Genomic DNA, 21174 nt, shown 5'->3' on the forward strand with positions numbered 1-21174 from the left:
TCAGAACAGACAGAATAAAACAGCTATTTTATAACACAACCCTCTCATTCCCCACCCATGTTGTGTAACGATTCAAATAACCTTCAGCTTAACTCTGTAGAGCCACCTGTGTCCCGTGAAAAAGTATTTTTAAAGTAATAAAAAAAGTAATAAATGTTTATTTTAGATTAAATTAGGAAATAGAGATTAAAAAAGAGAAGAAAAAGCTCCATGGTGACATCACACAGGGGTTACTGTGAACAGTCTGGTATATATCATTTTAGACTTTATATAAACACATATTTTCTTACAAAAAGTGGATCCCATTATACACATTACAAGGTGTGGTCTTTTTCACCCTAACAGTGTATCCTAAACATTTTCCTTGTCTGTAAGTAGTGAACTATATCACTGTTGTTTAAAGGTGCTACCTCAGTGCTGGATTTGCCGTAATTTATTTAGCCAATCGCCACGTACTCAATTCTGTCACTTTTTAACTCACCTTCTTGGATGAAATTTGGATTTAAGATCTGAAAAACACAAAGAAACAGAAAATTGCTTAAATCCTAAACTACTAAAAGAGAATGGGAGACTTCTATCCTAGTGAGTAAAAGGAAAGTACAGTTTGGGGCGAGAAGCGTGGAGCCCAGCTCCTGTGGCTTGTGACTGCTTCACTACTGCAGTAACAACAAGGGCGCCTGGTTTACTTTCCCATCTGCTCTGACTGTTCACATTCCCTCTGGGCAGCCCGGGCCCCAGGCAGGTTTACTGTGACTACAGAGCTGGGCTGGCCACAGCTGGCCTTGTTATCCTCCGTCACCTCACCTGCTTTTCCTCCCTGCCCTGTGCCATTCTCCCCCACCTCAATATGCACTCAAGCATCGTGATGGCACTGATTCTTCCCAGCATCGGGAATTTTCCAAAACAGAGCGACTGACATCTATTAAACTGGAAGAGTCATGGACATTAACCAGCCCAGTGGTTTCCTTCCAGCACCTAAATGCAGAGCTTGTCTGGTTGAAGGGGGAAGAGGGAAGTCCCAGCTGTCCATCCTGCCCCACTGAACTGCTCCTGTAGCCCAGGCCTCCACAGGGCAACCTGCAAAGCACTGCACAGCCCTTTTGGCTGCACGGTTGAGGAAACAGAGACTTGGGCTGCCCTAGGGACCTATCTGGTCACGTGGCTGGTTGGCAGAGGCCGTGCTGGAGCCCTCTGCACACTACGGTGTCTACTTTGTGACACCATGGATCTTACAGAAGGGAAGACCTTCCAGTCGACTGGCCATTACCCCTTCTTGAGAAGATGTCACCTTGGTTTTTCTCCTATCTTTTGTATTACCTGTAATCCTACAGTCTGGGTCATAAAGCTGGGTGGGGGGAACAAAACCTGGGCTTCCCAGTAGGAGAGGCTGGCGCTTACCTCTTTTGCTTAATGTGATTTTATCTTCGTTTTTAAAAACTTACTATCATCACTTTCCTTCACCGTAACATGGTGATAAATAATACCTAGTACAAAGCGTTATCATGAAGATGAAATGAAATATTGTATGTCACACAATGCTTGACAAATAACAAGTATTCAGTGACTATTTAAATAAATTATCTAAGTCTAATCATCTCCCTTCTGCTAAGAGGCCTATCGTTGCAGGGGCTTATCTCTAACAGTTCATCTTGCAAAATTCTTCTTTCCTTCATAATGAAGCTAGGAGGCTCCTGTGTCTTGCAAATCATCTGTTGGGGCAGTCACACTTATCTCCCCAATTTACCCAAGTCATAGGTGAGCTTGGCTTCTGTGTGGTTTTACCTGACACAGGCACCCACACGAGCCCTTTGGAAAAAGATATTTCCTCCTCTGAGTTCCCCTCTGCACACCGATTGCCTGCATCTACCGCCCAGGTTTTTCACGAAGCAGGCTGCAGAAAACTCTTGCAACGCCAAGTCCCGGGGCTGAGTGTCTCAAGACTCTGACCATCACGGTGCCCTATACTAGCCTCCAAAGGCCACTCACACTACTGCCTGGCCTGCTTTTAAATCAATGGTTTTCAATCCTTGACCCAGGTGGCTTTAAAAACACACAAACCCCCCAGTGCCTGGGCCTCATGCTTAGAAATTCTGTCTTAATGGGTGTGAAGTGGGGTTGGGACCAGCAGTTTTAGAAGCTGCCTCAGGTGAATCAACATGCAGCCTGTTGAGGAAAGCTGCTGAAAGTTCCCCTCCATCCAAGGGGACTGATCTCAGATAAACCAACTTCCTGCCCCTGAGTCTTTTCTGGGCGTGGGTGTGGAGGGTGCATGGGGCATTTGGTAAAAGCGACTGCTTCTCCCACACCTTAGAAACCGCCTCTATGTGAAGAGGCCCTGGGCCATGGTAGGCAGAGAAGTGTGAAGAGTTGCTCTAGTTGAAAAATTAACTAAACTACCAGTACACATGGCGGGCAGTCCAGCATCACTTGTAGGGGGCGCTAAGGAGGCCATAAACTGGTCCACCTGACTTAGGTGAGGTGGGAGAATGACATCGAGCCAGTCATTTCACAGTCAAAGAAAAGGAAACTAGGAATATTTCCTAAACGTTAATAGTGGTCTTCTTGGGGTGATGAGATGAAGGGTGGCCGTCCACCCACCCATTCAAAAAACGTTGCTTCTTGAGGCTGGTGTAAGATTTTGTGGCTACAGAGATGCTAAGCCATAGGCCCTGACCTCAGGATTTATAAAACATCTGCACATTGGTGATTCCTTTTTTCTTTTTCTTCTTACCTGGGCTTTCCAAATATTCTGCAGTCAGTATGTTTCACTTTTGTAATATTTTTTTTTTAAGGAAAAAATGGTTCACTTAGAGCTATTAGACCGTAAGTTCTTCAAAGACAGGAGCCATTTGTTATTCATCTTTGTACCTCACGCCTCTAGCCCCCGGTCTGCCACGTAATGGACATTTAATACGTGTTGGTTGAATGAGTATTTGACCTATGTCCACATTTCAGTTCTCCAATGAATTTAGGACTGATTCATACACAGAATCTGGAAGTAGGGCCAAAAGATCTATAACATAATTACTCCTGGGTATAATACTATTTGAATAGAGTCTATTTTCAAACACAATGGCATGCAAACGTTTTGGAAAATGATTAAAAAAAACCAAAACAATAAAATCAATGGCCTCTAAGAGAGGAGGGTCTTAAGAGTGTGGGTTGCAGGAGGGACTGTAAACTCTCCAGCAGACAGAGGACATAGTACCAGACCCTAAGCCGACACACTCCCTGGCCTTGAACAACATTCCCAAGCACCTGAGGCCTCGGTTTTATCTGTAAACTGGGGACAATAATGCCCACCTGGAAAGTTGTTTGACTGAAGGGCTCTATCTATTTCATGAAGATTTACTGAGCTGACCCTTGGTTAGGTGGTGGTGGCCTGCCCTCCCTGGGCCAATGGTCTAGTGGGCAAGATGGAATTAAATGGCTCACAGTGTCCAGGAGGGAGCCTGGCTGATGGCGATAGCCAGCCTCCAGCAAACACGGAGCACTGCCCTCTCTCTCGTCCTACCCCCACTCAATCATAAGGACTCCAGGGTAAAAAAGATTTGGGAATGCTGCCAGCTTTGTTCGACGGCCTGCATTTCCCATCTTGATGGGAATCCACAAGGGAGCAGGACATCGAGTCCATGCCAGGAGACACAGGGAGGAGAAAGATGACAAATGGAAGAGACAAATGGCAGTTTCCTACGTTATAAAAAGTTAAGTGGGGTTTCGTAAACCTGCACCGTGGCAGTACTTCTATAAACATCCCAAACGGCTGCTTAGAGAATTTACCTTATTCCTCTTTCTTGTCACAACCCCAACCGTGTTAAGCATATTGTTAACCACAGGCACCGTTTAAAAAGAAAATCTTCCTAGCTTCCGTGTAGAACTTAGTGCGGACTTTGGAGAGAAAGGCTGCTGATACGGCTTAACTGCAGCTTCTCTCTGGAGGCGGCTTGTGGAAGGCACCCGTCTTCATGCCGCTGCCTCTTGGCTGGCCTAGGTGTTGCTGACAATGGTAATACCATCACTGATTTGCTTAACCTTGCATGGCTGGCATAAACTACTCACAAACTCCTTCATTTGCCCCTCGAAAGCGCTGGGAAGAGGTGCCGAGCACCTGTTACTTATTCCCATTTCCAGAGGAGACAGGGAAGTAAGTGCAGCCTTACAGAGACAGTGACAGGGGACTGGCCCCCAGAGCTCTTCCCACCTCAGTGCTCAGTGCAGAGGCAAGGTCTGGGGAAAAGCATCACGAGACTTTGTCATCGATGTCAAAGGCCTGCCTGCTGACCTTTAATCCCCATCCTTGCTGTACATCTCATCTCTACCCAGTCCTCCTCTGCAAACTCCTCCAGCAAGGACCAAGAGCCTGGAAAAAGTCCATACCCATGTTTTCTTAACTGTGACTCTGGATTCTGCCCATAGGAGATTCCTCCCTCGTTTATTTCTCTTTCTGTTTTGAAGCAAATCAGAGTATGGACTGGAGAAGAGTCACGCCAACCTTCTCACACTGTATCTTGTATTTGCCTGCGGCTCCCTATGGACTACAAGGCCCATGCAGGCAAGGGCCACGTTTCATTTCATTGTCATTGCCTCAGAGCCTAGCGTAATACCTAGCACATAAGTGCTCCGTTGATATTTGTTAAAGCAATGAAAATGTGAAATGGTGGGGTCCTAAGTTGGGGGAGAAGACTTGAGAAAATGCCTTGCTGTGAACTTGGAGTGTTTTCGGATTTCCATTAGTCTGGAACTTGACTTGTTCTGGAATCTCATTGGTCAGTCAGGGTCTGAGATTTAGCCAACAGTGACCTTCCTCTCCTCTCTGCTCTTCCAGAGGCTGCTCCCTATGGCTCTGATCACGCGCTGCCATCTATCCACACATCTTCCCTGCATGTTAATTGCCCCACCAGACTTGTGAACCGTTCAAATATAGTAACCTGTTCATGTACTGTTTTACGTACTGTTTGTTATGTTGCTTAACATAGCACCTTGCACATAGCAAAAGATCAAGTAAAATTTGTTAAATCAAGTTAACTGCGGCCACTCAATGAGTAGACTAGAATTTAGGTCTCCTGACCACCTTGTCTTATGATCACCGGTGGTGTGGGCAGGGACCTGAGGCGTCAGTCTGGGACCCGAAGGGTTAATCATAAGATGCAGCTATTTCCTAAATGCTAACATTTGCCTTCATTAGAAACAGTCTGGGGGCCACGTAAAGTGGTGGCTGGGCAGGAGGAGAGATCTGGAATCTAAAATGGAAGTGGCCGTGGAGGGAAGAAGACATTTACATAAAATGCACACTGTCTCTCTGGGAGACCCAAGCGCAGGAGGAGAAGGAGGCTGGTACAGACCGGTGGGAAAGAACTGCTGGGAAGCCTGGTTTCATTTGAACAGCAGAGGGCGGCAGGCGGTAGTGCGTCCTCCTAGAACCACCATGACGCGGTCCATCAGCAACCCAATTTCTTCCTTCCGGAGAGAATTCCATCCGTTTTCTTGATTTTTCTTCAAAACGGCAGGGCAGTGAGGTAACAGGAGAGAATCACAGGCGAAATCAACCAGCAATGAATAACGCGCTGAGCTCTGAGGAAATCTGGAGTCTATTTTTCTTGCCAGTCAGTGTCCAAGATTCTGACTTCAAGACCTGAGAGTGAGGGTGAAATCCCATCTGCCTAGAAAAGCAGGTGTCAACTGACTCCAGAAGAAAAATACCTGGTTTTTTCTAAATCCCTCATCAGCTGTCACAAAACACAGTTCAAAACTACATATCGAGGGCTTCCCTGGCAGTGCAGTGGTTGAGAGTCCGTCTACCGATGCAGGGGACGCGGGTTCGTGCCCCGGTCCGGGAATATCCCACATGCCGCGGAGCGGCTGGGCCCGTGAGCCATGGCCGCTGAGCCTGCGCGTCCGGAGCCTGTGCTCCGCAACGGGAGAAACCACAACAGTGAGAGACCCGCGTACCGCACAAAAAAACCAAAAACCAAAAACCAAAACAAAAACTACATATCGAGAGTGCTGAGGGAATAAAAATGGTCAAACGAAACTCAAACCAAATGTCCTGAACTCAACTCAGAGCTACCTTGACTAAAACAACATTTCTGTCTTCTGCCTCTTCTTTCTATTCTCTTTATGCTTGTTTCATATGAATCTGTGTTCAGAGAAGGAAGGAGAGGGATTTTAGATGATGAGGTTTGGCAATAAAATGAACAGATACCGGAAAAACACTTTCTAAAAATTGAGGTATGATCTCTGGTTTGGAGGTTTAACCCTTCATGTTTCCAATCTGGCCAAACCAGACACGATTTTCTAATTTTTTAGAATACATTTCTCTAAAAATTTAGAAAATATTCCTACCTCTGCTCATCTCTTAAGAAGACATAAAATAAATTGCAGTAAAAAAAATACATAAATGCAACACAATCCTGAACAGCAATAGAATTCTCTCTTTGAACTAGTTCTGTACCTCCCAAGTATTTTCATTATCATTTAGCTCTAAGTAGTTTTCTTCAACCATTTTTTTCTTTGACCCCATTGTAATAGCATTGTTTTCAAATTTACAAATGTATGAGGTTTAAAAAAATTATCTTCTTGCTGATTTCTAACTTAATTGCATGTGGTTGGAGAATTTGGTCTATACAACACTGATTCCTTGATTTTTGATGGGATTTGCTTTATGCGTAGTACGTGGTCAAATTTCATAAAAAGTTCCATGTGTTCCTGGGAAGAACGTATGAGCACTAATTGCTGCGTAGAGCTATGAATGTCCATATGTGGAGCACATTGTTTCACAGGGACGTCTAGTCCAAACCCCTCTCCTATTTTTCCTCGGTGTTTTGCTTAAAGAACATTTATTGTGTTCTCAAAAATAAAAAGGGTAAAAATATGACTTTAATAGAATAATGAAAAAAAAATCTATCGCCTGTCCCACAAAACAGTAGAGGGGAAAGGAACAGAAAGGGGGTTTACTGCTGTGCATGCATGGGTCTCCCGGGGCTGTCAGCCACAGAGAAGTCTGTCAGGACGGGACTGGGGTTGCAGGGTGGGATGGTGAAGCGGCGGTGTTATCACTTCCCTTCTATAAGTCATGTTTGCAACTTGGAAGCCAAGATCTTGACTTTGAATATTCAAAGTCTTTATAGATGAATGTTCTGAGGTCTCCTCCCTCAACGATTTGACCTTGATCATACCCCTATCCCCTAAGCTTCTTTTATTGAGTGAAACACCCTCCCAGAGTCTGTGGACCCACAACAGGTTACAGTGTGTTCCGAGGCCACGGGAGAGTGGAAGGTTGATTTGTGGGAATTCTCATGCCCAATGCTCCTTCTCTGACGTCCCCAGCTGCACTCAGCCGCTGTCATTTCTGCTTCCCCCACTGCTCCTCCTTTGCCTTTCACAGGCGCTCATTCCTCCCCCTGTCCCGCCCGTCAGGATCAGGTATTTACCACCTTTCATTAGATGGATGGCAACAGCCCTCCAACAGGCCTGCCTGTCCCCACTGTTCTCAGTCAGGGGCCAGCGATCTTCCTGAAGTCCAGAATGAATCACCCTGACTCTGCCTGACAACCTTCCACTGCTCCTCACTGGCCACTGGATTAAGTCCAGGCTTCCTAGCAAGTCCCCCGAGGCCTTCAGAGTCTGGTTTCAACTCACCTGCCAGGCTTTATCTCCCACCACTCTTCCCACACACCTAAACCCCGGCTGCCCACACGTAGTCTCTTCTCAAAATGTGCCAGGCACTCTCATACCTCTGGGCCTTTGCTCAAGCCCTTTTCTGGCCCTTCACCTTTTTCCAAGACTGTTTCCATCCTATCAGTCCCTCCAACCCACACCCTGCCATTGTGGGAAGCCAATGACCACGCTCACAGGCATTCTGGGAGACAGGTGGTGAATATATAACCTTGGGGAAGTTACTAACCTCTCTGTGCTCTCTCACCTGTGAAACAAAAATAATGATAATAGTACCTACGTCAGGGTGCCGTTGGGAGGAAAGGACTCAGCACGGAGCCAGATATATAGGAAAGGCTGATAAACAGTAGCCACTGTTACTAGCCCAGGGCCTGAGTGGGTGTCTAGATATTCACTGAACGAGTACATGAATGGCTCCATGCCTCCATCAGAGCAAGTTTCGAAGTCTGCTGTATAATGCAGGCGTTTAATCAGAGCTGCCTCCCTCATGTGACGGCAGTAAGCAGTGGGAGGGACCAGATCTTACATAATTCTTTGGCCCTCCGTAGTACTCACTGCGATGCCTTGTGTCAACTGGGTTTTGTTATATTGAGTTGATTAGAAAAACACGTTGAGTGAGCCAGTAGGTGGACCTCGACAGCGCAGGGTGTGGGCAACGGAGGTGGTGACCTCTGCCCCGCTGATAGCTGGCTCTGAGAGCGACTTCTCCTGGGTCAGTGGCACCTTGTAATCTCCTTGGTGTATGACCTCAATGAAATGGGCTAGGCCTGCAGACGAGGGTGAGGGTGTGCTGAGTGACTGTGCTGGTCTGAGAAACCAATTCAGACATTTCCGGCCCTTGAAATTGGACCTCTTTCTTGGCTTTTATGTCTGGACTCCCGAGTCATTGGGAGAGGGGTGTGGTGAGGCCAAATAATTAGCCCAGCTGTCAAGGGATTAAAAAAGTTGTTGAGGAAGAAATTCTCCTCTAACAAGCAAATATGCAACAGAGGAGGGCCTGAACCTGACCCTCCTTAAGGAAAGTACCTGAGCCTCCCTTGGGGAGCAGACTTCCTATCACCTGCCACGTTTGGCATCTCAAAGCACCACAGTCAAGACCTGCCCTTTTTCCTGGTTGTACGACCATGACCTTTCTGAACCTGCTTCTTCTAGCAGGGTAAGAAAACCGCATCTTCACCAGGCGGTTGGAAGGAACAGAAAGCATGATAGACGTGACTAATGCTGTAGAAGATCTTGTCATTAACCTCCCGGGAGGGAGAAACGCCAGCTCCAGTCCGCTCAGTGCCCTTCTCCCAGTGGCAGAATATAAATCAATCTGCATGTAGAGTTAGAACAGAGCTAGGCAAAGCAGCGTCAGTCTCCGGGCCCAACCTTTCAGGTCTATTACAAAGAAAATATTTTGTAAAAATAAAACGAGAGGCGTGTGACGCTTCATTTTTTCTCCAAAGAGTTCTTTTCGTTAAAAAGTCCTTTTTATAAAATGCAGAAACAGGCACCGGTAGAAACGCTGGTGATGCCAGGAGGTCAGTCACCCGACTTGGGGTGTAAACGTTTCCTTCAATCTGTCTGGCTAGGTTAGTTATTTTGAAGCTCCGAATCTGGGACACGGCGCCAAGGCAGCTGAGGTGGGAGCAGCAGCCTAGCTCTTTGAAGACGTGGAAGCTGGGCCTGGGGAATTGTGGATTTGGGAGGCAAAGAAAAGTTCAGCTCTGGCCACTCAAGCCCTGCCCAGAGCCGGAAGTGGACACTCCAGCTGGGTCTCGGGAGGAAATGTACCCAGGCCATTCCCGCCACACCCCCTGCAAAGCAAGTTTCAGGGGCAAAGCACAGAATCTTCTCCTTTCTCTCCTGTTGGGGTCTCACTGTTGTCAGAGTCAGACGTTCAGGAGAGCAAAGTCTTTGGATATCACACCTTAGATCTGCACAAGGCTCAAAGGGCTCATGTCCCTCGGAGCTGTGCGACCTCCCACAGAGAACCCCGAGGCTCAGAAAGGCTGACTGGCCCGAGGTCTCATAGCTAACGGGGCCCAGACTGCAGTCCAGGTTTTCTGGCCCCCGTTCCAGTGTTCTTTCCATGTGATACTGCCTTTGCGTGACTTTCATCTAAGTCCTACTTCAGCCTTGGAGGGCTGGGATGGGCAGAAAAGATATTCCTCTCTGTTGAGCTGGAAAGTTAAATAACAAATTCACAGAGGAAAATTGGCCCTGGAAGGCACGTCTTCTTGTCTGCCAGAATCTGTGTTTTAGATTAAAACCTACCTGGACTGGGAGGTGGGAGGGGCTCCAAGAGAGGAGCAGCATGGTGTCGGGTGGGGGAACGAGGGCCAGGGAAAACCAGAAACTGCCTTCAGGGCACCCGCTCACTTTTGAACAGGAAGTTACAACTTCCTGTGCCTCAGTTTCCTCTTCTCAAAGTCTTGGAAGGGGCTGGAGGGATGGAGAGTAAAGGGGAGTTATTGTTTACTGGCTACAGTTTCAGTTTGGGATGATGAAACAGCTCTGGAATGAATAATGGTGACGGCTGCACAACACTGTGAAAGTATTTACTGCCACTTAAAAAAGGTAAAAATGGTGAATTTTATGTCGTGTATATTTTATCACCATAAAAAGTAAATAAATGAAGGGGACAGGGTTAACTAAAGTTTTCCGAGTTTCCATCAACTCTGAGAGTCTATGAGTCTTACCCTAATTGGAAATTTCCTTCCAAATTAGCTTCACCTTTCCAAGTGCCTTCTCTCCCACAGGATCCCAAGCCGGTTCTTACACAGCGAGCACCCCGACCTCCACCCGGAGCTAAATACCTGGGGGCTGGCATCATGACCGCACGCAGCCTGTGCCGTGGGGGAGGCTGGCCCTGCGTCAAATGGCTGGGGCAGAGATGCAGTCTTTTTGGAATCATGACAACCTCTTACTCTGATGGATTGACCATCTCTGCTAAAAGTGGTATTGGGCATTAACAAAACAATTAAGATGTATTTAATTAATTGGACTTGACATAAAAGCTGGGCTGAAGACCGAGGCCCAGGACTGGGAGGTTGGGTCAGGCCTTCCCACTCCAGTGCCTGCTGTGGACAAGTGGCAGTGCTGGGGTTGGAGGGTAGATGCCAAAACCCAAGCACCGACAGTCATCGACAGACCATGTTTCAGACGTGGCACGGATGTGGAAACCTTCCTAGCCTGGGTCCTGGGAGAAATCCAGTACAGCTCAGAAGAAATCCATGCTTCTCAGAGATGGGTGTGAGCTAAGAGGGGGGGATTCTGAGCCTTGAGCCTCCAGCCCTGGCTCCAGCCTGCGCAGGGCAGGATGAGAAGCTGGCAGGTGGGCATATGGCATCCAGCCCACCATCACGCCTGCCTACCCTGTCAATAAAAGGCAATCAGCGGTCTAAGCGCTACTGGAAAAAATGAATTAATATTCACTCGTTCCCAAGAAAGACTAATGTTTCATTTCCAGCCTGATTTGACTCTTCTTCCACGTAGAGACATTTCTCTCATATAGAATATCCCCCTCCACTGCCACCCCCAAAGTGTAATCAGTGCAGGGTAAACAAGAAGGCTGAACTGTGCACAGATCCGTGTCATTTTTACAATGGTCCCCTCTGAGGTGTGCCCACGGATCAGCAGGAGGGAAGGGGGTTGTGGCCACGAGGGGATCGCAGAGACCCAGAGCCAGTCCTGCAGTAGCTGGTGGTGTGGCCTGTGGTGCTGGGAGTGGGAGGTGGGTCTGTACTTGAGAACATTCACGAGCATGTCTCTACAGGGGAAGAAAAAGGATGTACACATTAGAGCAGAATTGCCTCCCTTCATATAACTGGGTATTCTCGGAACGCTTTGTAAATCAGATTCCTAGGGTTCAAGGTGCTTTATTTTCCTCTTAATTAGCTTTCAAGGATGTGCCTATATATCTCCCTAAAACAGTATGTTGGGACATATGCCGGCCCTGAGGGGAGCAAGCAGCTGGTGTGTAAGCAAAGACCCCAGGAAACTGCTCCTTAAAGGAACCCTTCAACCCACCAACTGAGAGTCAGAATGCTTTGGAAGTGATCTTCATGCAGAGGCAGGAGATAAGAGCCTACACATGGCTAGGCTTGGAATCAACGTGCTGGCGTCAGGTCAAGGGTGGGCAGTCAGCAGGGCAGGACTTAGCATCCGGAGATCTAACATTGAGCAGTGCACAGGGTATGTGGCAGGGGTGTCAGCTGGGGGACCAAGCCCAGGGGATCTTAGCACAGGCCACAGGAGTTGCAGTTCAGCTCAGCAGGGCACAGGGACATGCTCCCAATGAGACAACACCTATTGCAGTCATCAGGTTCAAAAGACAAGAGTGAGGTTGGGGGCCAAGCTAGGCCTGGTAATGATGCCCAAAGCTATCAGTTTAGCAGCGAGAGTCCTTTATGAGGTGGCCAGCCCACCTATTTCTCAAACCGGGTCTCTAAGGTTTAGCTCTTTTCAGTAGGCACCCCCGACCATTTTCTTCTACAATGGACATTGCAATAAAGAGCTACCTACTTACCCCTTGAGAGAATTCTCAGTTCATATTGAACAGGCTGACTTTCTATATCTTATTTGTTATCTGTGTCTGAAAATACTAGCAGAGCCAAGACGCCTGCTTCCCCTCAGCACCTGCTTATGTGCTCAGAGTTCATTTCAATATGGCAACACAGTTCAGAAGAGCTTGCTGAGCCCTGCAAGGACCCATATGGAACACACAAGGGCTGCAGGCACACCTGCTACAGAAACCTCAGGTTAAGCAGAATATTTGCAGCTTCCAACCACATGCCCCTCAAGAGTTCCAGTTCTGCCTCAACTTATCATATTTGAAAACTTTTCAGACATGCATCGACACAGTTTTCGGCTTTCTTCTGTTCAGCACTGACATCCTAACACCTTTCCTTATGCACCAACAGCACCTCCCTGGGACCCATCTCACACAGCTCGTGCAAATAAGAACCCTAGAATAAGAACCCTAGAAACGTGTGCAATTCGCAAAGCAGGGCTAAGACACGCGCGCAAAGCAGGGCTAAGACACGCGCGCATGCGACCTTTTGCTTATCTAAATGTTGAATGGAGCAACGGAGTACATCAGTTAACCTTCTCAGCGTATGTTGCTCATCTGGTCCCACATCTCCCTGTGCCCAATTCTTCCTTTGAAGAGCAGAGTGGGAAAGTCATTCTTCTCCCCCTAGTCCACCAGAGCTGAAAAACGTCCCCAATTGCCTTGTGGAACACAGATACCCGGCTTTCCCTCTCCCTCCGTATATTTGCAGATGACATTTTCACTACATGCCAGCAATACTGAGGTCTGGAGATACAGGTGCCATGAGGCATCTGCAGGCCGACAGATGTGGGCTTCCCAGGAGCTGGTGCCTATCCTACGAAATGCAAGGAAAGCAGAGGCAGAAGTTTCCCCCGCCTTCCCCATTCTCTAAGATACATTTAGGCTATGAGCGCCATATCCACCTCCTCCCGCAGGGGAGCCACGCACTGGCCCACACCTGCCAGATTTCACTCCATGGCAACACCCACAGCCATGGGGACTATTTTATCCTGGCAGAACTCCCACTTTCAGCCACTGGTCTCTGGCCTGGTTCAACTCAACTGGTGCCTCCCACTGCTGACTCACGCCTCCTGGAGCCACATGGTCTTCCCTGGGTTTTGTGGTGGTTGTCATAATACGGTGGTGGCTTTCTTTGGGATTAGGTCAAATTAGAATAATAAAGGTGCATCTAGTTAAGTGAAAAGCGTAGGGCTATAAAAAGGAAAAGGTTTTAAGAAAATATTCTGTATTTTGTGCGCAGAAGAAATCTCTAAACTTTTATCCATTATCGGGGATGTGGGTACAGATTTGGAGAAAGGCATTACAGTTTACTCTGAAGGGCAAAATGACAGGGAAAGCCAAGTTTGCTCCAATTCTCTAGGTGTTGTAAATTTATGATGCTTGTCACTCAGTGGCAAGCCATGTGAGAGTCCTCTTTCTATTACCCCAAAGAGTTCCTGGCCTAGGAGGACCTGGAAGTTGACTGGAGGTTCTTGTTGGTGGAGGTACCGGTTTCACTCCACATCTTTGTAACCCTGGAGTATGAGAAAGGCCCCCGGGCAAGATTTCAGCCTTCTTGTCTCTAGAGAGGCCTCTGCTAGGTCTACAGGAGGGAGGTGATCCCCAGGGCCCTTTTCCTCCGTGGCAGGAAGAGCCACTGCCCGGGAGCCCTGGGGGCTGGAGAAGGGGGGGTTCTGGAGTTGTTGCGGTCACTCCTCATTTGCTATTGGCTAGGGGCCAGGTCATCCCCCCAAACCATACCTACTCCATGATTTTACTGGAGGCTTCAGGGAGGAGTAAGTCCCAGAAGAAAAAGAACATACAGGGGAAAGAAAAAAAGAGGGGAAAGGGAGGAAGGAGAAACTAAAACAAATGAGTTCTTATCTTTAGCTGGGAACCAACCACTCTTTATAATGCTATTTTCCATGAAAAAAATGTTTTCTAAGTTTCCAGTTATGAAGTTGGCTATTTTCTACACAAAGCCAAATCTGCCAAAGAAGAAAATACTAAGCAAGCATTCAAGAGAACCAGAAGTTTTAAAAAATGCACCTAGGAAAAGTTACCTATCAGAATCCAACTGAATTAAGTTTTGTTTTCTGTAAGTTGGACGGGACACCGAGAGATGCCCATGTATCCTGGACTGGCTGGTCACTTTTAGCAAGGCCACTGTTACAGAACACATCGAAAAAAGACAATCATTGCAGGAAAGAGGACAACAATAGCTGCTTCTACCTCCATGCTAGTATTAGGGTCAAGGTCATCACACTCTGACTCCTCGGAACTGTTCGTCTCCTTGATGGGCAGCATGAGGGAGGGGGAAGAAAGAGAACACAGTTAGAACATAGGCAGCTTTGGCTAGAGGGTGGGGAGAACTTGAAAGAAGCATGGACCATGGGAAATCGGGCAGAGAAAAAACCAGGTGCTGCTAAGGTGGGATGCGGATCACCTAGGGCGGCAGCATGCTCTTTTCAGGGAGAGGAGGTTGGGATCGTGTAAGCCGCTCATCTCACGGGAAATAGCGATGGAAGCAACCAAATGAAGCATGAGTGCTGTCGAATTTAAACTGTTGTCTCCTGTGGGGCCGGACTTCCCAGATGAGGGTGAGGGAGAGAGTACAATTTCTTTTCCCCAGGAAGGACAGTAGAATGGGTTTGCATTGTTCTTATTTTGCTCAGGAAGACTCGGGTAGATAATCACCCAGTATAACAATATTCAACATCAGCGGTTTAATTTCCATTGTCCAGAGCCATGTCTTTTCTGAGCGCCCAATGTAAAGAAAACAGATCACATCGTTTCAAGATGGCGGACAGGGGTCTGTCAAAGCTTAGACTCAGCGAGTTCACTATAACAACTAGATTGTTACAAAGCAATAACGTGGGCTTCATCAATGTGCCTCCCTTCTCTGCCCATGCATAGGCCTGAAGGTGATGGCATCTGAATTCTGGGGAAAAGAAATGAAACTTCACCAAGGACACAGTAGCCCTTAAGTTCCAAACCTCAGACTTCAAAGGGTTGGAGGTTTGGAAAGCATCTCTAATCTCTTTACCCGGCATGTATTTTCAAACCTAGGATACTGAATGGGTGGCTTTGAGTACTTTAATATGAGTCAAGCATCTTGCATTTCTAAGAGAATAAATAATACTGCAGATAATTTTACTATAAAACTTCTGCACAGTATGAGGAGGAAGGTATAAAAGAAAAAAAAGAGATACTTACTTATTTGAATCGAAGTTGCCAGGAGAAATAAAAAATAAAAAATAAATTGATCTCGCATGCAAAATCCTACTAAACTACTTCCCCTCTGGTCCCCATCCACCCAAGTTGCCTCGTGAGAATGCTGCAGGGTGGGAGTAGATGAGAGGTCGGACACAGCTCCGGAACACCTTACTCACTTTAACAGAGACTTTGTTGCCCAGAATATCCTTGGGTTTACGAGGCCCTGTGGCTTCACTTTTACCCGTGTTCTCCACTTCCGCCCGCTTTCTCATGCGTAGAGTATGCCATGAACATGACTTCCTGTTGTACCAAAAAATGCACCAATCAAAATGGCAGGTCAGGGCAGAGTGAAGCGGTGGGTGGGCTTGCCACCCTTGGGTGAGTCAGTAGGTGAGGCGCTCCAGTCAAGCCCCTGCTTCAGAGGCCCCAAACCTGCACACCAGCTCCTGTGGTGGCTGGCAGCAGATCTCACCTCCAACAGGAAATGAGTGAGGATGAACTGTGACCCCTCCCAATAGATGTACAAGGTTGGTTGTAGCATTTGAGGCAAGTCTGGGTACTAAGTGATTAAACTCTACCGAGGGAAGTTTTCATATACTGATGAGGCCTTATAGGACTCAGGAATTCCCTTCCTGAGTATGGGTATGATGGATGGGAGAAGACTGTGGGGAGGGGGCAATAAAATAGGAAAGATGAGGGAAGTACATTCTATAGTGTATAAGCTATTGGTACTTTCCCAGGATCAGATATAAAGACCCAAAAGGATGCTTTTGAGGTTTTCATCTCATTATTTGTGTCTAGGCTGTGGCCACTCCCAAACACCGTAGTACAGATGGGAGGTTCTAGGGCGTTTGACTTTATAAACCTCGTGGGCACCACTCATTTATCTGGATGACTTAGGATGAAGGGTTTCTTGGTCTATGTTCTCCACATCACTCAGTGTTTGTGAATACAAGGCTCTGTCTGACAACCACTAAGAGCTCCTAGAGTTTTCCTGTTGGGAGAAGACCCAACGCGTGCTCTCAGGGAGGTGAGGGTGGCAGTGTCCCTTCACACTATCGTAACTTCTTCCTTCTCACAAGAGGGTTGGGAGCTATTTCTTCACACACCTGAAAGAGAGGCTCAGAGCAGAGCTCTTGAGTTCCACATATGTTAGGACTCAAAGACACCAAAAGCCAAGTCTCAAACAGCATCAGGGACCCTGGGCAGGCAGCATCAGTTTCAGGTGTGGTCACAGAGTTTGGATGAAGTTCTGTCATGTCTGGAGTAAGTGAGGCTGGCTTCCCTTCAGTGTCTCCTTATCAAATTTAGGCCTACGCAGACAGGGCTCAATGAAAAGAGCATCATTAAGGGAGAGAGGGGAGAGAGAGAGAGGCCTGTGAGATTTAGGAGGAAGGGAGATGCTCCAAAACGCATAGCAACTCCTCCACAAAACTCCATAAACGTCACAGATTTCAGGATGACGTGGGGAAAGTGTTCTCAAGATATTTATCACTAGCATGGAGGTTTAGCAATCAACTTTCTGAGTAGGAAAGAGCGATAATAGTCATGTCCTCAAGTTTTTTTTGGAAAGCAGCTCCTTCAGATGGCAGAAAAGAATCTCTTGGCCAGACCTTCTCTTGTGCCTCCTGAAGAGGCAGGCTCCCTGGGAGTCCTTGCATACCAGCTCTCACTCCGACTGTTGTTTCTGAGTGAGAACGGTCACCGAAATGAACCTCGGATAATATCACTCTTAACTGCAGACTTTCATCCCTTATCTTTACCCCCAAAGCCATGTCCCTGGCTTATTCTGAGAACATCTTGAGTCAGGGAGGTCCCTGCTGAAAAGACTCCTAGGGCGGCCGGCAACGCGCGTGTGCGCGTGAGCATGGGGCTGCATTCCTATGTTTATCACAACCTCTGGGTCATTCAGTATGATTGGTGAGAAACTAGAAATGCTACAAGTAACACTGAGAAGGAGACTCAGAGTAGTACAAGTGTCAGGACACGCTCAATTTCATATTCTTCTTCCCAGAAGAATGCGTCATCATGGTTTGGGGAGCTTCCATCTCTTGGCCACAAGCCTGGGGACTGATGTGGAAACAGGGTTTCAGTGACATTTATCCCATAGGCATCACAACCAACTCTGACCCTTGTGGTCATAGCAGCCCTGGGGAGGGTACGGTGAGTGTCCTTCACTGATAAATAGTGACAACCACTTTTAGTCCATTGCTCTGCTCCACTCCCACCAACCCTTGTGCAAGAGCCACACTGACAAGGCACCGAATGACCAATTGGTATTTGAACCTGTTCTCCTTTGCCCAGCCTGACACCCTTCCTACCAGTCCTCCCATGGAAGGTATGAAAAAGTGACCAAAAGATGCAAGGGAGAAGTGCTGAGTGCCTGGATAATTAGATCCAACTCATTACGAGTTAGCTAGCTCTGTAAGTCATTGATTAATAAGAACCTCAATGCTTTGAGGGCCTTTATATCCAAGGCTTCATAAAAGGTACTGAAACCAAGTGTCTTTAGGATAAAATGAAGCAGGCCTGTTGCCATTTAGGGGCCACCGCTGATTTCCAGCTGGGTCTGCGGTTACCTAGAGAGGCCAGGGTGGGGTCAGCAGTCTCTGTCGCTGAGCTAGAGAAAGCTCCAAGGAGGCGCAGCTCTGTTGCTGCTGCCGCTTAGATATCTCACGGGAGCTCCTCCACCCGGCCGCCGGTGACCACACGGCGTGGAGAGCGGTGGAGGCCGCAAGCCAGCCCACCGCCTTCTACTCTAGCCTCTGGTTTACGTCAGCACCTCAGGGTCGCCCAGTTGGACAGCATCCCATCTGCATCATCCCTCACCTCAGAGGTTAGAGAGAACACACATGGGCTGCTTAGCAGGGAAGGCTAGGGTTGGACCTCTGGCCACAAAGGCACTTCTTGTGTAGGAAAGAACTGCCAATGCATTCAACCAACTCTTAAAGAAAAAAGAAGAAGAATCGTTTGTACATTTCGAAGTCCCAGAATAGTGCACTGAGGAAGAAGGGTCAACTAGTCTTTAACCTCATTAAAACATGCTCATGGTGAAAATTTATTTTACATATTTAAAATAGTACATTTAAAATTATTAGTTACATTACAGGTACAATGATGAACATTGTGACTCTCCATTATATTGCACAGCCTGACCTCATCCATATGGGTTTCTTTAAATAGTGCAAAATACTTTATACAGGAATGTGTTTGGAAGGGTCTTCGCAACCAAAATAAGGAAAAGAAATATCTTACAAATGACCATGAACATATATTAAAGTGACAGGGGAGGGGGAAAGTCAAAAAAAAAAAAAAAGTTACAATCTGTACAGAGGAATTGCCATAGACAACCAAAAAGTTCCCTCTCTCCTGGGAGAAGCAGCAGGCCTCTGACCTATACAGGTCTGGCATTTGTGCTAAGGTAATTTTTTGGTGTCAATCAAAAAAAAAATATATATATATATCAGTAACTTAATACAATATAAATAGAAGTCCAGTCCAGTGAATCCTGTGGTGGGTCAAATGGAGCAACAGGAGGCATGCCTCTTGTCCCCTAGGGTTTCAGTAGGGTTCTTTTCTTAACAAGGAGGGGGGAGAAAAGAAAAAAAAAACAAACAGAAAATTACAAATGAAAAGGAAAGAAACACCATCACTGTTACCACCACCACCAAAAAAAAAAAAAAAAAAAAAAAAATCGGAACACTCCAGCCCGGTTGCCCCCTGCTGCGTGTGGTTCCAGCGCTCAAACCTTGGTGCTGGTGGCACTGTCGAGAATAAGCAGCAGTAATTCCCTACCGTGTGTTTGCATTTTCGTGTTCTTTGTTTTGAATTTTTTTTTAATCCACATACTCCTCTCCCGGGGAAGCCAACGAGGCACTTACTTGATGCTCCCGTCACTATTTTCTGCGGCTGCTGTGGCTTTGGTGAGGGGTGCCAGGATGTTGCCCGGGACCCAGCCCTCGGCGGCGGGGGAGTGGTCGCTGGCGGGCTGGTACACCAGGCACATGTTCTGCTGGTTGATGGCAAGGACCTGGACCACCTCACCTTGGCTCACACAGATTTCGTTCTCCTTCAGTGCATAGTAATCTTTGATCACGGCCATGGATGAGACCCCATTGCAGCCTCCCAGGTCGCTCTGCCAGGAGACAAGGGCAAGAGGGACACAGACACAGGAAGGCTGGTTCACATGGGCTTGCTCTGCATCCTAATGTGTGGTTGAAAGTCAGCCCTCCCGCTAGCAGGGTAAATGGCAGGCAGAAGATTATCTTGAGAAATGGAATTATATTCATAAACGGGCTCTGAAAATGTATTTTATTTATAATGAAAAATTTATAATGAAAATGTCTCATTAATATTATAAGTGAGGGTGAAAAGGTGGAGATACTGCCCAGCCTTAGGTAAAGGTATAAACATGCCTTCCACCTGGGAGTCCCTCCTTAGCATGCATCTTCTCACTAGCATCCTCCAGCTGGAAGGAAGCGTGTGGCACAGACACAGGGATACGTAAGCACCTGGGCAGAGTGAGGTCAGGGCAAAGGTCAGGTCAGTGGTCACCATCCCCCAAAGAAAAGAACACAGACTCTTTGATACATGTTTTTCTTCCTTTTGAAAAAGCATTGGTCTTACTCTACATTCTGACCCTCCTTGAGACAGGAGTAACAATGAGACATTTGCCCAATTCAAAGGCAAGGCCATGACCTACCCTGACCCGACTCCTGTGGGAAGAGAACTCCAGTCCCCCTGTATTCATTAATATGAAGGGTCCTGCCTCCATGACCTTTGCACATGACTCTGCACCAGGGAAGCTGCTTCTAGACAGACTTGTAACTTCCACAGATGCCTGGCTGCCTCACAGAGCATGGTGAGAGCCAGAAATTCTTCGTGAGTTAATGGGACTTCAAATTATTCACAAGGGCAGGGGATTTTTAAGATGAAAAAATAATTTCCAGCTGATGTGATAAAATAGGTCAGTATAGTTACTCTTACACAGAACTGAACTTAGTCATTAATAGTTAATTAAAAAATAAAAATGAGGAGTTCCCTGGCGGTCCAGTGGTTAGGACTTGGCGGTTTCACTGCCATGGCCTGGGTTCAATCCCTGGTCAGGGATCTAAGATTCTGCAAGCTGTGTGGCGTGGCAAAAAAAAAAAAAAAAAAAAAATCAACATCATCTAATAATATGGGTAAGAAAAATAAAACTGTAAGGTGGGAACATGTAGGTAAAAAATGAAGATGTTCCCATTCACAGACCCATTGAGCTCTAGAGGAAACAGGCCTGATGAGATTACGTAAACTGCTGAGATTCTAGGGCAAGTCGCAAAGTTCTGAGCTGCATAATTTGGAACAGAAACCAGATCGCCTGACTCGGGATCTAGCACTTTTGCCATTCATTGTCATTCCTACTACCTGGTGGGGTCAAAACAGCCGTGTAGACTGGATCTGCAGTTACACTGATGACTCTCCTCATGGCGATGTTTGAATTGTGGATTATCTCAGATAGTCTAATCCAAGGCTAGCTTCCCCCATTCACACACTGATGGGCAACATCCTCTTGCTGCTTCAGCCAATGGGCGTGAGCTCGCTTCAGCAGCTCATCGTTAGAAAGGGCAATCTCTTCAAGATGTCAAACCCTAGAGCTGCGACTTTTAGATGATCCACACCACAACTCCTCTATTTGCTACAAATCATAATTGCCACTCCAACATTACCATATTTGTATAGTGTTTCTGCAGATGACGACAGCCCTT

The 21174-nt window shown here is 47.0% G+C and overlaps 1 protein-coding gene across 19 annotated transcripts in view; it reads right to left on the reverse strand.

Moving 5' to 3' along the window:
- KALRN (kalirin RhoGEF kinase) overlaps positions 1-21174 on the reverse strand; it is a 642647-nt gene that overhangs the window by 20218 nt on the left and 601255 nt on the right. For 7 of the 19 annotated variants that reach the window (XM_079922559.1, XM_079922555.1, XM_079922558.1 and 4 more), the window contains 4 exons: positions 19309-19562; positions 15604-15727; positions 14444-14503; positions 482-509 (listed from right to left, as the gene is read on the reverse strand). In XM_079922559.1, coding sequence (XP_079778685.1) covers positions 482-509; positions 14444-14503; positions 15604-15727; positions 19309-19562 — 466 coding nt within the window. Of the gene's footprint in view, positions 1-481; positions 510-13598; positions 14504-15603; positions 15728-18467; positions 19563-21174 lie in introns of those variants that run through there. The other 12 variants (XM_079922563.1, XM_079922560.1, XM_079922549.1 and 9 more) reach the window with 4 other exon arrangements.

The sequence above is a fragment of the Stenella coeruleoalba genome (genome assembly GCF_951394435.1).
Source record: "Stenella coeruleoalba genome assembly, chromosome: 5".
In the NCBI taxonomy this organism is placed as follows: Eukaryota; Metazoa; Chordata; class Mammalia; order Artiodactyla; family Delphinidae; genus Stenella; species Stenella coeruleoalba.